We start from the raw sequence: 13,258 nt of genomic DNA on the forward strand, positions 1-13,258 counted from the left end.
TATAGAATATATTTTCCAAAAAGGGTGAAGAGTAAGAAGAGATTTGAAAATAATCCAAAAGAAAGTCTTGTATTACCCCATTTAAAATCTCAGAAATAATCTTTCCACTTGGCTAACCTGCCAGAGTAACAAATCATTGATTACCTTTGAGGCTAATCATCAAAGAGATATGATATATTTTTCTTTGATTGTAACTACCAGAAGGAAATTATAGAAAAAAAAACAATAATATAGTATAAGAAACATTCAATATTCGTCAGGGTATTGTGTGATCTTTAAATCTTTTGCAGGAATATCTCTTCATTAAAAATAGAATGTAATGCAATGTTCACTGTCATCATCAGATTTTGCCAAGTGAAATGTTCATGGTAGCTGCTATTCTAAAAGGTCTAAGAGACAGCATAAGCAGAAAACTGCAAAAACTATTCTTCCGCACTGCAGGAAGGCGCTGCTAGTGAAATGACACCAATGCATATTTAGCAGTGCCTGAATGACGGAAACTGAACCAAGAATAACTATACAAAGGCATTAATCATTTATCCATTGTTTAGATTAAAGAAGTGTATGTAGGTGGGAAGAAAAACTGTGTATTTGGAGCTTGTATCAGCACAGTTGCAATCTATTATTATTTATAGGTTTGAAACCTAGGTACCAGATAGATAATAAAAAGGGACTGAGGTTTCCTAAAGGTATTTATATTATTTAATATAGAGTCTATAATTAAAGCATTCCAGCTGAATGTATAGACTTTATAAATAACCAACAAATCAGTAAGGTAATCAAAGTATAAGATTCAAATACTTTAGATATAACCCCAGAAAAAAACATAACCATAACACTGTACTTTAGAGCATTACTATAAAATATGTACACAATGGGGAATAGAAAAAAAAATTGGAAAATGAATATGGTATATTTAAACTGACACTACAGGTAAAACAAACAAACAAACAAACAAACAAACAAACAAGTAAATACAATAAATCAAATAAAAATATGAAGATGGTAATGCTTCTGACTAAACTTTGCAAATGTCTAATATTTCATAAGAAATAATATAATTTTTGTTAAGCGACAAGCTTATTTATCTTCCAAATTTAAGAAAATAGAAAGCAAATTTAGTCACTCACAAACTAGCTTGTTGATAAGATAAAATATACAAAATAGGGAGTACATAACCCAGCACATGATGAGTTTCCAAATGTATTTAAATGAGGTAACAGCATATTGGCAATATTAATCATACTCAACTGCAAGAGTTTAATATTTTAGATGATATTGAACCTAGAAAATATAGCAGACTTGTAAAATCTTTTGTACTTGATACAGCCAGATGCTTCACAGAATTCATGATGATACAAAAATATAATTATCAAAAATTATAAATATTTTAAAAGAGATTACTGTGAAATGCTATTTCAATATAAAAAAGAAATAATATCACACTAATATCCATGAAATTATTTTGCATCATTGATTCAATCATCTGAAATAAATTATTCCTTATTTAAAATTTCTAGTAATTTCTTCCTTGTGTGTCTTATTTTTTAAGGTGATTTCAAAAATCTGGCATTTAAATGATTACTCTTTTAAATAAAGGCGATTATAGAGAATTTAAATTTAAATTATACCAAATCTACAACTTGAAAAATGAGTCCTCTGGGTCTGGGCATAGTCTCTGTTCATTTGGCAAAAACAGTATGCTTATATAGACAATACTTTCACCATTAAAGACTGCTTGTAATTGTTTACCTACCTCCTAAAAACTGTAAACAACACATACAATGTGAGTGTATTCCTCAACACACAGAACATGACAGATGCTCAAAGAACTTTGTACAATAAATGAATGAGTGAATCGTCCAGGTAGGCTAGAGAAGTTATTAACTTTTTTTCTGTACAGTGGAAGTTATCAACAGTATTTAAATCCAGATGAGTAACTCTTTACAACCGATAACTATCATTTATCACTGTGATAAACTCTTCATTATCACTGGTAACTATCAGTGCAGATAGTATCTGATTTTAATAATATAATAATTATATCGTGGCTTAGTAATACTCAAAAGCTATGTATGGTATGATAATTTAAGTTACCATCTAAGAATTTCCTCAAATTACATAGCAGATAAATCTGGGTCTGATAACTACAATAAAATGATTTAAAAAAATTTAAGATAATTAGTAACTATATTCCTACTATCTATTTTGATTTTTGTTCAGAAATCCTAGATTTCAGCAAATATCTATTGAATTGATCATCTTGCTAAGCAACCATGCTAGAAACTGGCCAAAATAAATTCCTATCAGTATTTTTAAAGCAAATGCTAAAACTTAGTTTAATACTTCATTTTAACTTTGCAGTCACATTATCCCTCCCCTTCAGCTCCTCTCTCCCAAACAACTGAATTAAAGGAATAATATGACTCAAAAAACAGTACTTGAAATATACATCTAAACATCTTTCCATTCTGTATATAGTTAAAATGAGATACTTGTTTCCTTTTAAAGGAGCACTTGACAATTTATTACCCATTAAAGTGGGCAAGAGGAAATAATAATGATAACTACAATTATGTACTAACTATATATGCTAAACTTTTCAATCAGTACTGATATGGCTTATCCTTAATCTTTACAAGAACACTAAGAGGCAGGTACTATTATTTATCCTCATTTTTCAGATGAGAAAACTGAGGCAGAGTGGTCATATTACTTGTTCAAGGTAGCAGTCACATTTAAATTCAGGTCTATTTGTCTCTAGAATTATGCTCTAATTTTTAAGCTATTTTATGTAACACTAAACCATGCGTCCCTTACTAAAATTTATTAAAGTAAAATCAATCACCAGAAACACATTAAAGTTTAGACTTTCAAAATAACATAATGAGACAAATCATAGCATGTTTGTCCAATTTAAGCTTTAACTGATGTCCTACGGAGCTCCTGAATTCTCATCTATAGAATTGGGATAATTCTGGTCTTGCTGCTATGCAAGTGGTGCAAATCTATAGTTGTTCTTATCAAATATGGAAAAATATAGAAATTTAAGAGCCAAGTTCATCTTCCTTAGGAAGTGAGAACTCAAAATAAAAGTATAGATATATTGATTGTAAGAACTGGAATGTACTTTCCACTGTGAGTTAAATAATTTTTAAAAATCAAATAAAGCTGAGAAAAGTTCATCAAGCTCTACACTTAAGATATTTACACCTCCCTGCATGTTATATTTCAATAAAAGGCATGAGAAAAACATGGCCTAATTATTCACTTTTGTGGCAGATGCCCCCTTCTCTAAACACTTGAATATCTATAATTGCACTGCCACCTAGCACAAATCGTGTGGGGTTTTTTGCACATGGTAAATAGGACAGAGCCAATTCTTATACAAGAGTTTTAATATACCAGGCATTAGACTACTCTTTTTGTTCAATTTAATAAACAAATTACCGCTTGAACATTTTCAAGCTTTCCTCCTCTCCTTGAACACTGTTTGTAACAGATGTTTACCTGGAAAAGATGCTAGTTGGGGATGTGCGGCTAAGGCTGTGGGTGTACCAAGTGTCCCCAAACCACCAAATTCTGAATGCCCTGAGCTGGCTGAATGTAGACCAAAGACTGGGTGGCTGACCATTGGGAAGGCACTCGACACTGTGGACAGGTTAAACGGTTGATCCCCAGCTGCTCTGAATAAATGTCCTGGGAGGGAAAAAAACACACTTAAAGTTGTACTATAAAAACAGATGAGATTTATCTGATTTCAGCGTTCATAATTAAAATTTCTTATCCATTAAATTTCTATTTTACACTTTTTTCTTTCGTATTTTTGCTCTTCACACTCTATAGAATATTTCTAGAAATATTGAAGTACTCTAAATATCAAAATGAGTGGTATAACCTTATTTACTTTGAATTTGAGATTTGAAAAATAATGTTTCAGGTACATAATTTTCACTAATTATATAGTTTGACCTGCTGAAGTGAACTTTCTGTTAATGCATTACATTCTTAGCAAAATTTTACACTCATAAGAATGAAAATAAAAATGTTCTATTAACATAAGGTTGAAAACCAATGAAGTCAGTCCAGGATTTGTCACCAACCATTACTCAGATTCTCATACACTGTGGGCAAAGCATTCCCAGTTCCATGTACTAGAAGTGAAGCTATGGCCTCTGTCCAATACCTCTGAGGTGAGGAGTGTGCATACCAAAAACAGATTATATTTTGGCCTAATAAAGCAATGTAAAAGACAACGTAAAGATTTAATAAATAAACCTACTAAGATATTTCTAAATGCATCTAAGGGTGGTTATCAATATAAAAGTCATTTTGAACTTTGTGATGGAAAGATCATGTTCAATTCAAATGTGTGACTGTTCAATTTCCACTCTAAAGAGAATCTAGTTCTGAGTGTCATGATTCCAGTTTGAAATGTTACACAATCAAAACATGACTTATTTTTCATATTTTGTAAGAGACATAGCAGGAAATTTGTTAATACTTGGAAACCTTCCTTTAACTTCCAGGAAATAATTAAGTTTCCTTGGCCTGATACTATGAAAACAGAATATCAAATCCCATACTCTAGGCTATTTTAAGAATTTACTGTGTAAAAGGTATTATTACGCTCTGTGTCAAAATAAGGGTAAGTCTTCCTTATTATCTCCTGCTTATACCATACCTAACTGTGTACTGCAATTTAGGTTTAACATAATACATTTGAGAAATGTAATTATGTAAGTTAAAAAAATAAATAAACTTTTGTTGTCATTTAGTTATCAAGGAAATATCTCCTCTGCTTTTTTTATTCCTGAAAACCAAGAGGAAGTCATCAAAAAGGTCAGAGTCCACCTTCAGAGATTAATATAAACTCTGTATTATTTACTGAAATAACACAACACTTTTTAACTGAAGTAGTAAGATTTAAATAAATTGCATCAACTATATCTTATATCAGCTTATCAGGTAAAAAGTTCCAATTGAGGGTGAATTTCCCATTATAACAACGCAGTAACTGGATCTCACGGGAAGATCCTCAAAGTGCCTTTGCAAGAAGGCCCACAAACAAACTGTAAGAGAGAGGACAAGGGAAGGACAGACTTGGGTATCCTTTCTAAGTCAGCCAATCTCTGTTTCTGTTCATCACAGCCTAAACAGAAATTTTGTGAATTTGGTACTTTTGTGTTATCAGAATTCTAGACCACATTAGCACTAAAGCTGAGTCAAAACAAAAATAGGGCGTACTATAAGAAAAGGTCATTCAAAATCACTAAGAGTAGCAACAGGTCACCAGAAAGATTGTGTAAATTTTTTTTTTTTTTGCAAATTCTCAAAAACCCAGCTAGTTTCTCTAAAAAATGAACTGTAACATCAAGAACTAGTATTTATTTATTTTCACAGGTAAAATCACTGGTTCTTACCAATCATTTCAACTTCATCAATCAGATGCCCTTAATCAAATGTTTCATTTATAAACATACTATGATCAGTTACCTTTCCTTCTACATCAGTTTTCTTGATAAGCAAGTTAAACTAACCATTCCAGTTTGAGGATTTTAGAATCACTTTTCATTTATATTTTATAAAATAATAATTCTTAAATTATATTTGTCAACTCTATTTATGTAACAATGATTTAATATGAAAAAAATCTGTGGGGTAAACTCAAAACTACACAAATATTATAAAAATTCAGAACAGATTGAAATTATAAAGGGTCAGAAACTGCTCGAAATACTTTCATAACAGCTAATGAATTAGTAGTAAACATTCCTAGATGCATAGTTAAAAGATCAATTTTATTTTTGTGAAGAAGTAAATGAGCTAAATCTTGGAGTCTCGTGAACAGAAAACATGAACAATACTTAAATGAAGTTGTCACTCTTGCAGCAGTAATTAAGAACCAATCATACACAATTTGATAACAAAAATGTTCTTTTTTTTTTAACTCTAAAAAGAGTGGATAACTAGAAGGAAGTGAATCTAGAATTTTAACAAAATATGAGCTTCACTCACCATAGATTCAAATGGAAAAAAGAAAGCATAGCCCTGTACACAGAGTTACATTTATGCCCGGCAACATTACAAAGAAGCTAACTTATTCTATTTTTTTACTCTTTCTTGTAAAACTCTTGGTGAAGATAATTAAAGCATAGAAAACACCCAGGTGACAATGGAATCTTTAGGGTTTATTCCCTATTGGCCTATCACTTTTGTATTTAGTAAAAAACACTAGGACCACATTATAATGATTATAGTGATGCCATGCGTTATCAAAAATACACATTCGAGATTTCCTCTGCCATATATGGATACAGTTGTACACAGAAGGGAAATGATTTCATAATGCATTTCATATTTTTTACTGTATTTTGCCTTTATAGCAAGAATCTAGAAGTCAATGATATAAAAAATAGCCTTCTCATTAAAATCTCTTAACATTATATATAATTTCAGTATTGTTTTTGTACTACCTTTTAAAATACACAGATACTAATTCCATGTAAAAATCTTCCAGAATTATTCTGTTCTTTATTCAAAAGTTTCTGTAATTCAGGCATTTCATAAACATACCTATGAAGTGTCAGGTGCTATGTTTAGTATTTGGCATACAAGGAAGAATGAGACATAATCCCTGACCTCAAGAAACTCATAGTTGAACATAACTTAAATACTATTGAGCTATTTTTTATACCACATTGTCTAAAACAAGTTAATATTTCAATATTATTTAAACTGGTACTTTCATATATAGGAGCTAGTAATAGATTCCAAACACCCAAAAATGGTGTTTCATACAAAGTATACAGTAAATATCTGTTGAACAAATTAATTCACTACTCATGAAAAGTACATTCATGGGACTTATTTCAAAGACCTTCAATCAGAACAGGAAGTTCTGATGAATCATTTAAACTTACAAGTATACTTCCTAGCTTTCTTTTGCCTTACTTCACCAACCCCTGGTCCTGACTTTTTTTTTTTTTTTTTTTGAATGTTTATTTATTTTTGAGAGAGAGACAGGGATTAGGGGCAGACAGAGAGGGAGACACAGAATCCAAAGCAGGCTCCAGACTCTGATCTGTCAGCATAGAGCCCAATGCGGGGTTCAAACCCACAAACCGTGAGATTATGACCTGAGCCAAAGTCGGACACTTAACCCTGACTTTTTTTTTTTTTTTTTAAATTACCACTTCCTCCTTGATTCCATTTAGGTCACATATTGGTTTTGATCATTCAAAATTCTACCACCTCAAAACATGTTAAACTCTTAAGTTTAAGAGTGTGCACTCTACCCACAGTTTCCACATTTCCATTTCCTTACTTCTTAGCATGACTCCCCCAATCTCCTACCATACCGACCCTATCCATTCTTTCTTCTCAATCTCATCGCCATCTCTCCTGAGTTAACCTTGAAATAAAAGTCTTACCTGTATGTGTGTTCCCTCCCCACTTCTTGGGATCTTTACTATTTGTGCCAAACCTCAAGCCTCTCTTCCATTTTGTCTATAAAGTTACTAAAGTTTTCCTAATCATCAGGATGATGATGATGTCTAATCTTGGCATGTCTCATTTTTAACCTCTCTGTATAAATCTGGCCTTTCTGAGCGCCTCTTCCTTATTAAAACCCACATTCAGGGGAGTGAGGGAGGGGAGGGCGACTTAAAACACACACACACACACACACACACACACACACACACACACACACACACGCACACACACACACACACAGTCCATGTTCACCCTTAAGCTCCAGGTCATGGAACGGTCTTGATCATCTTCTTAACTGTATCTTTTAATAATATTTCTGGTTTGCTTTATTGGATTCTCTTTTCTAACTGTAAGCATTCTTAAAGATTTTGTCCAGCTATCTTTTTTTCCCCTGTATTCTTTCTTTCTCAGTTATTCATGTGTTTTCACTGTTTTAACGATCACTTCTATGCAAATAATTGGTAAACTAGGATTTTAGCTCCTTGAGAACAAAAACTGAATCTCATTTATCTCAGTATCCCCAATACCTGGCATGTGTGAAACATAATTGGTACTTAAGTAACAAATGTTTCCCATGTTGTATTTTTGGTCACGTTATTTCTTTTACTTCACATCCCCCACCTAAGTAACATTTTTTTTTTTTTTTTACTTCTTTTGCCTTTTATAATCTTATCTATCTTAACTATTTCAAAAACATATTGCCCAAGAAGTATTCCTGAATTTCCCAGACATGTTTTGGGTTTTTTTTGAACTTTCATGATTATTTGCAATCTTTTACCATACTACATTTCTAGAATGTAAAGTTATAAAGAAAAAAGCCATCTTTTAATCATTTTTACTGTCTTTAAAACATTGCGTAAAACAAACTGTTATCAGTTGCAAGGGCAATGCTTCCTAATACCTGCATACAGACAGCTAAAATGGTCGTTTTCTTTGTTTCCTTCTTCTTTTAAAAGGCTAGAACAACCAGGAATTATTTGAATGACTGAAAATACAGTTGATCCTTGCACAACATAGAAGTAAGGGGTGCCACCCCTCCTCCCACCCCCTGCAGATGAAAATCCACCTATACCTTTTGACTCCTTCCAAAACTTAACTACTAATAGCCTATTGTCAACTGGAAGCCTTACTGACAACATAACAGTCAAAATTAACACATATTTTGTATGTTACCTATATTCTATACAATATTCTTACAATTAAAATATTACAAATGTTAAGGGGCACCTGGGTGGCTCAGTCGGTTGAGTGTCCGACTTCAGCTCAGGTCATGATCACACGGCCTGTGGGTTTGAGCCCTGCATCCGGCTCTGTGCTGACAGCTTGGAGCCTGAAGCCTGCTTTGGATTCTGTGTCTCCCTCCCTCTCTGCCCCTAACCCACTCGCATTGTGTCTCTGTCTCTCTCAAAAATAAATAAATATTTTAAAAAAATTTTAATATTACAAATGTTAAAATCATAATGAAGAGAAGTACATTTATAGTACTAAACGGTATTTATTGGGGGAAAAAACGTCTGTATAAGGGGACCCACACAGTTCAAACCGTGTTGTTCAAGGAACAACTGTATATCTCACTTTTTCTATCCTCCAATTATAAAAAGCATTCACAAAGTTACTCAAAGCTCTTTGGGAAATTATATGCTGATTTAAGGTCTCTATGTTATGGCTTTAATCTTCTTATACAGCAGGGGGTGCTGTTTATATTACACCCTTGATTCCATCACCAGAACAATATCCTTAGCCTTTAGCTATATTGAAATTTCAAGCTCCTGTTCATAAAGTGACTTTTTATCAGGGACCGGTGGTGGCTCAATGAATGTCATAACTACATTTAAAACAAAGCATATTCTGTATTAATAAAAATAACACAATAATTTTCTTACATGAAGCAAAATACAACATGAGTCAAACAGGTTCTGTTAACCTCATGACTACAAAATAAAGTTATTTGGATATTAGAATGTTCCATTTTTGGAGAAGTATATTTTTTCTACATTAATATACCTGATGTCAGAAGATCCTCCAAAATAAACACTTGTTATGATTAAAATTCTTAAATTTTGCTCTGAGAAAACATTTGCAATCTGATAAATCATGTCATAAGATGAACATACTTTTAGAAGACTACAATTATTCTTTTTAACAGATACTAATATTCAAACATAGTTTCAATATTATGAATGCAACTTTTAGTTTCTATTTTAAGTGGTAGATAATAATGCGCACATCTTGAATAATAAAAATTAATATACATCTGTAACACCTAAGTTCTGACTTCCATTATAATAAGCTCAATATTTTTTAGCAGAGCTTTTTAAATTCTGCTAGCCAATCTATGTATAAGTAATTTAAAGAAGTTACACAAATGCCAGTGTCTTGCTAACAAGCCATGGTAACTAACAAGGCATGGTAACTGCAAGTGTCTTTATTAATGTTGGTGAATTTCATGCCAGAACACAATAAGGGTTTTCCCCCCATGAGAACAAAATAGTATAAATACTGTACTAATGCCTTGAACCTAAACTACCACTGAATAAAATCTCCTATCTACTAGAAAAGTCCTGATAGCCAAATGAAGCAAAATAATTAAGGGTGCCTGCATGGCGGTTCAGTTGGTTGAGCATTCGACTTTGGCTCAGGTTACGATCTCATGGTTCATGAGTTCGAGTCCCACATGGGGCTCTGTGCTGACAACTCAGAGTCTGGAACCTGCTTCAGATTCTGTATCTCCCTCTCTCTGCCCTTCCCCCGCTCACACTCGGTCTGTCTCTCTCCAAAATAAATAAATATTAAAAAAATAGTTTAAAAATAATTATAAAAAGTATGCTAAAGCATTTAATCTTTTTAAAAATCAAGGAGACTGCTTACTGTGAGAGAACTCCACAAATGTTGCCTTTTGTGCACTAGAAATAAAAATGTCTTTAATCTTTCAATGCTTCCCAAACTTGTTGCAACATGTCTTCAAACTCTTGTCTCCACTTACTTAAAATTATAAGCATAATTTTACAACATTGCGAAATCAGCCTCTGCTATACAGGTAGGCTTACTTCTGCATAATCATCAAAACTGGCAGCACATTGAAATAAAGGTTATGTGCGTATTTTAACACTAGTAATGACTAAGTGTAAAAACAACTTGAACGTCATCAAAATCACTGTAAATTCAAGAAATGCTCAAATGACTGGCTCGCATATTAAAATGCTTAAATATATTAATCTTCAAATACTCTAGAACTCAAAGTGTGTAAACTATATAAACTTGATCTCTGATTAGAGAACAAACAGAAAGAATTCTATAGTTAATGGTGATAAAACATTTCCCCAAATAAACTTCATTTCATTCCTGCAGTCTCAAAACGTTTTTAGCCAGTTAACCCTTATATATATTTTTTTTTAATTTTTTTTTTCAACGTTTTTTATTTTTTGGGACAGAGAGAGACAGAGCATGAACGGGGGAGGGGCAGAGAGAGAGGGAGACACAGAATCGGAAACAGGCTCCAGGCTCCGAGCCATCAGCCCAGAGCCCAACGCGGGGCTCGAACTCACGGACAGCGAGATCGTGACCTGGCTGAAGTCGGACGCTTAACCGACTGCGCCACCCAGGCGCCCCAGTTAACCCTTATATTTTAACATTTAAAATGATGCATGGCATGGAAATAAAGTCTTAATTTTTAAGTATTTATTTTGAGATTATTTTAGGGCTCACAAGAGTTGCAAAAACAGCAGAGTCTCAACCTCCCCTATGTTAACATCTTACGTGACAAAAAATAATTTTCAAAACCAGGAAGTTAACCTTGATTAATTAATTAAAATTAAAAATTTATTCATTTCTTTTAAGGTTTAGTTGCTGTACCTCCTTAATTTTCCCTGATTTGTGACAGTTCCTCAGACTTGTCTTTCAGGACCTTGATACATTCAAGAGTACTGGTTCAGTATTTTGTAGAACATCTCTCAATGTGGTTTCTTTAATGCTTTCTCTCAATTTGATGAGATTATGCATCATTGGGTAGGGTAACCAATGTGCCCTTCTTGGTGCAACATATCTGGGGCCCAAGATGTTGCTCTGTGTACCAGAGAGACTAATTCCATCACTCAATTTAAGTTGTGATCTGCCTGGATTTTATGTAAAATTACTATTTTTCCTTTCACATAGTTGTGGTATTATAAAATTAGAAAACAAGTCATTAACAGCCTAGGTAACCTTGGGAACAAAAGCTGCCACTCTCTAACACTGAACATGGTAAACAGCTTTTGATTCAGTTTAGCAAATGACTGTTGTTAAAAGATAGGAGCAGTTCCTCTTTCATAATAAGCATTTTTGTTAGATCCGATGAAAGGATTTAGAGTTCACGGATTAAAATGCTAAAAATATACAATATTTTATATATACTTTTATCTTCAAATCCAACTGTACTTATTTGAGTAATGAAATAGAAAACTAAAAATAATCGAATTCCAAAATCTTATTTTACCTATGTTTTAATAAATAAAAAATACTTACAATGAGCAAAAAATTATTAAATCAGCTTTGAAAAACATACTAAGTGTATTAATTTGCTGGGGTTGCCATAACAAAGTACCACAAACTGAGTGCCTCTGATTACAATTTATCATCACACAGTTTCAGAGGCTAGCAGTCAGAAATCAAAGAGGCTCTAAGGAAGGATCTGTTCCATGGTTCTCTCTTAGCTTTTGGTAACCTAGGTGTTCTTTGTAGGTCTTTACATGGGCTTCTCTGTGCATGTCTCTGTGTCCAAATTTCCCTCATTCATAAGGATACCAGTCATACTGGTTTAAAACCCACTCTAATAACCTCATTTTAACTTGATCTTCTGTAAGGACTCTATCTCCAAATAGGTCACATTCTGAGATACTGGGAGTTAGGACTCCAGTATGTTTTCTGGGAAGAGACAAAATTTAATCTATAGCACTGGGTTTATTTTTATGAGTACTTAATTGATTTTAAGATATTACCTTACTTTAGTAATTTACTGTTAAAATTCTAAGTTAAAACTACAAAGTTCTACTCATAAAAGTTAGGTAAGGGGCGCCTGGGTGGCGCAGTCGGTTAAGCGTCCGACTTCAGCCAGGTCACGATCTCGCGGTCCGTGAGTTCGAGCCCCGCGTCAGGCTCTGGGCTGATGGCTCAGAATCTGGAGCCTGTTTCCGATTCTGTGTCTCCCTCTCTCTGCCCCTCCCCCGTTCATGCTCTGTCTCTCTCTGTCCCAAAAATAAATAAACGTTGAAAAAAAAAAAGTTAGGTAAAATAATATTTCAAAAATATTGGGTGCTTTGTGATCAAATCCATCATTAAATAAACCCACTAAGTTGGAGGAAGTTTAGATACTTGAAAGTTTGAGGGCCTTTATTTATGAAATTTGTAGATATCTACAAAATATACAAATCATCTAAAAAGGAAAATAATGATAGTTTATACTATAATGTAAATATTCAAAGAAACTGGGATGAAACTTTGGCTGTATCCCTAAACCCACAAGAATAGGTCTATCTCATTCCCTTGATGATTCACTAGTGATGTAAACTTAAGCCCTGGGTATCTTCTAAATAAGAAGTTCGAATAAAATAACAACTTTGAACTTGCAGGGTTTTATTTATTCCTTCTGTTTTCAGCAAGGTCAGCTGATACTTTAAGATTCTTTACCATGTGGCTTATAATGGCCATCCCCAGCTAAAATCTGCATAGCCGTTTGGTATTACCGAACAAAATATAGCATCATCTAGAAAATGTATTAATTAAAGTT

General features: G+C 33.2%; 1 protein-coding gene across 21 annotated transcripts in view; it reads right to left on the reverse strand.

The window, feature by feature from the left end:
- The window catches only part of BAZ2B (bromodomain adjacent to zinc finger domain 2B), a 330,135-nt gene that overhangs the window by 123,302 nt on the left and 193,575 nt on the right, over nt 1-13,258 (reverse strand). For 18 of the 21 annotated variants that reach the window (XM_086718691.1, XM_086718692.1, XM_086718694.1 and 15 more), the window contains one exon: nt 3,511-3,699. The exons of the other annotated variants lie outside the window; for them this stretch is intronic. In XM_086718691.1, coding sequence (XP_086574817.1) covers nt 3,511-3,699 — 189 coding nt within the window. The remainder of the gene's footprint in view (nt 1-3,510; nt 3,700-13,258) is intronic. 21 annotated transcript variants of the gene reach the window in all.

Source organism: Puma concolor, chromosome C1 (assembly GCF_028749965.1).
Source record: "Puma concolor isolate L17-30 chromosome C1, mPumCon1.1.hap2, whole genome shotgun sequence".
In the NCBI taxonomy this organism is placed as follows: Eukaryota; Metazoa; Chordata; class Mammalia; order Carnivora; family Felidae; genus Puma; species Puma concolor.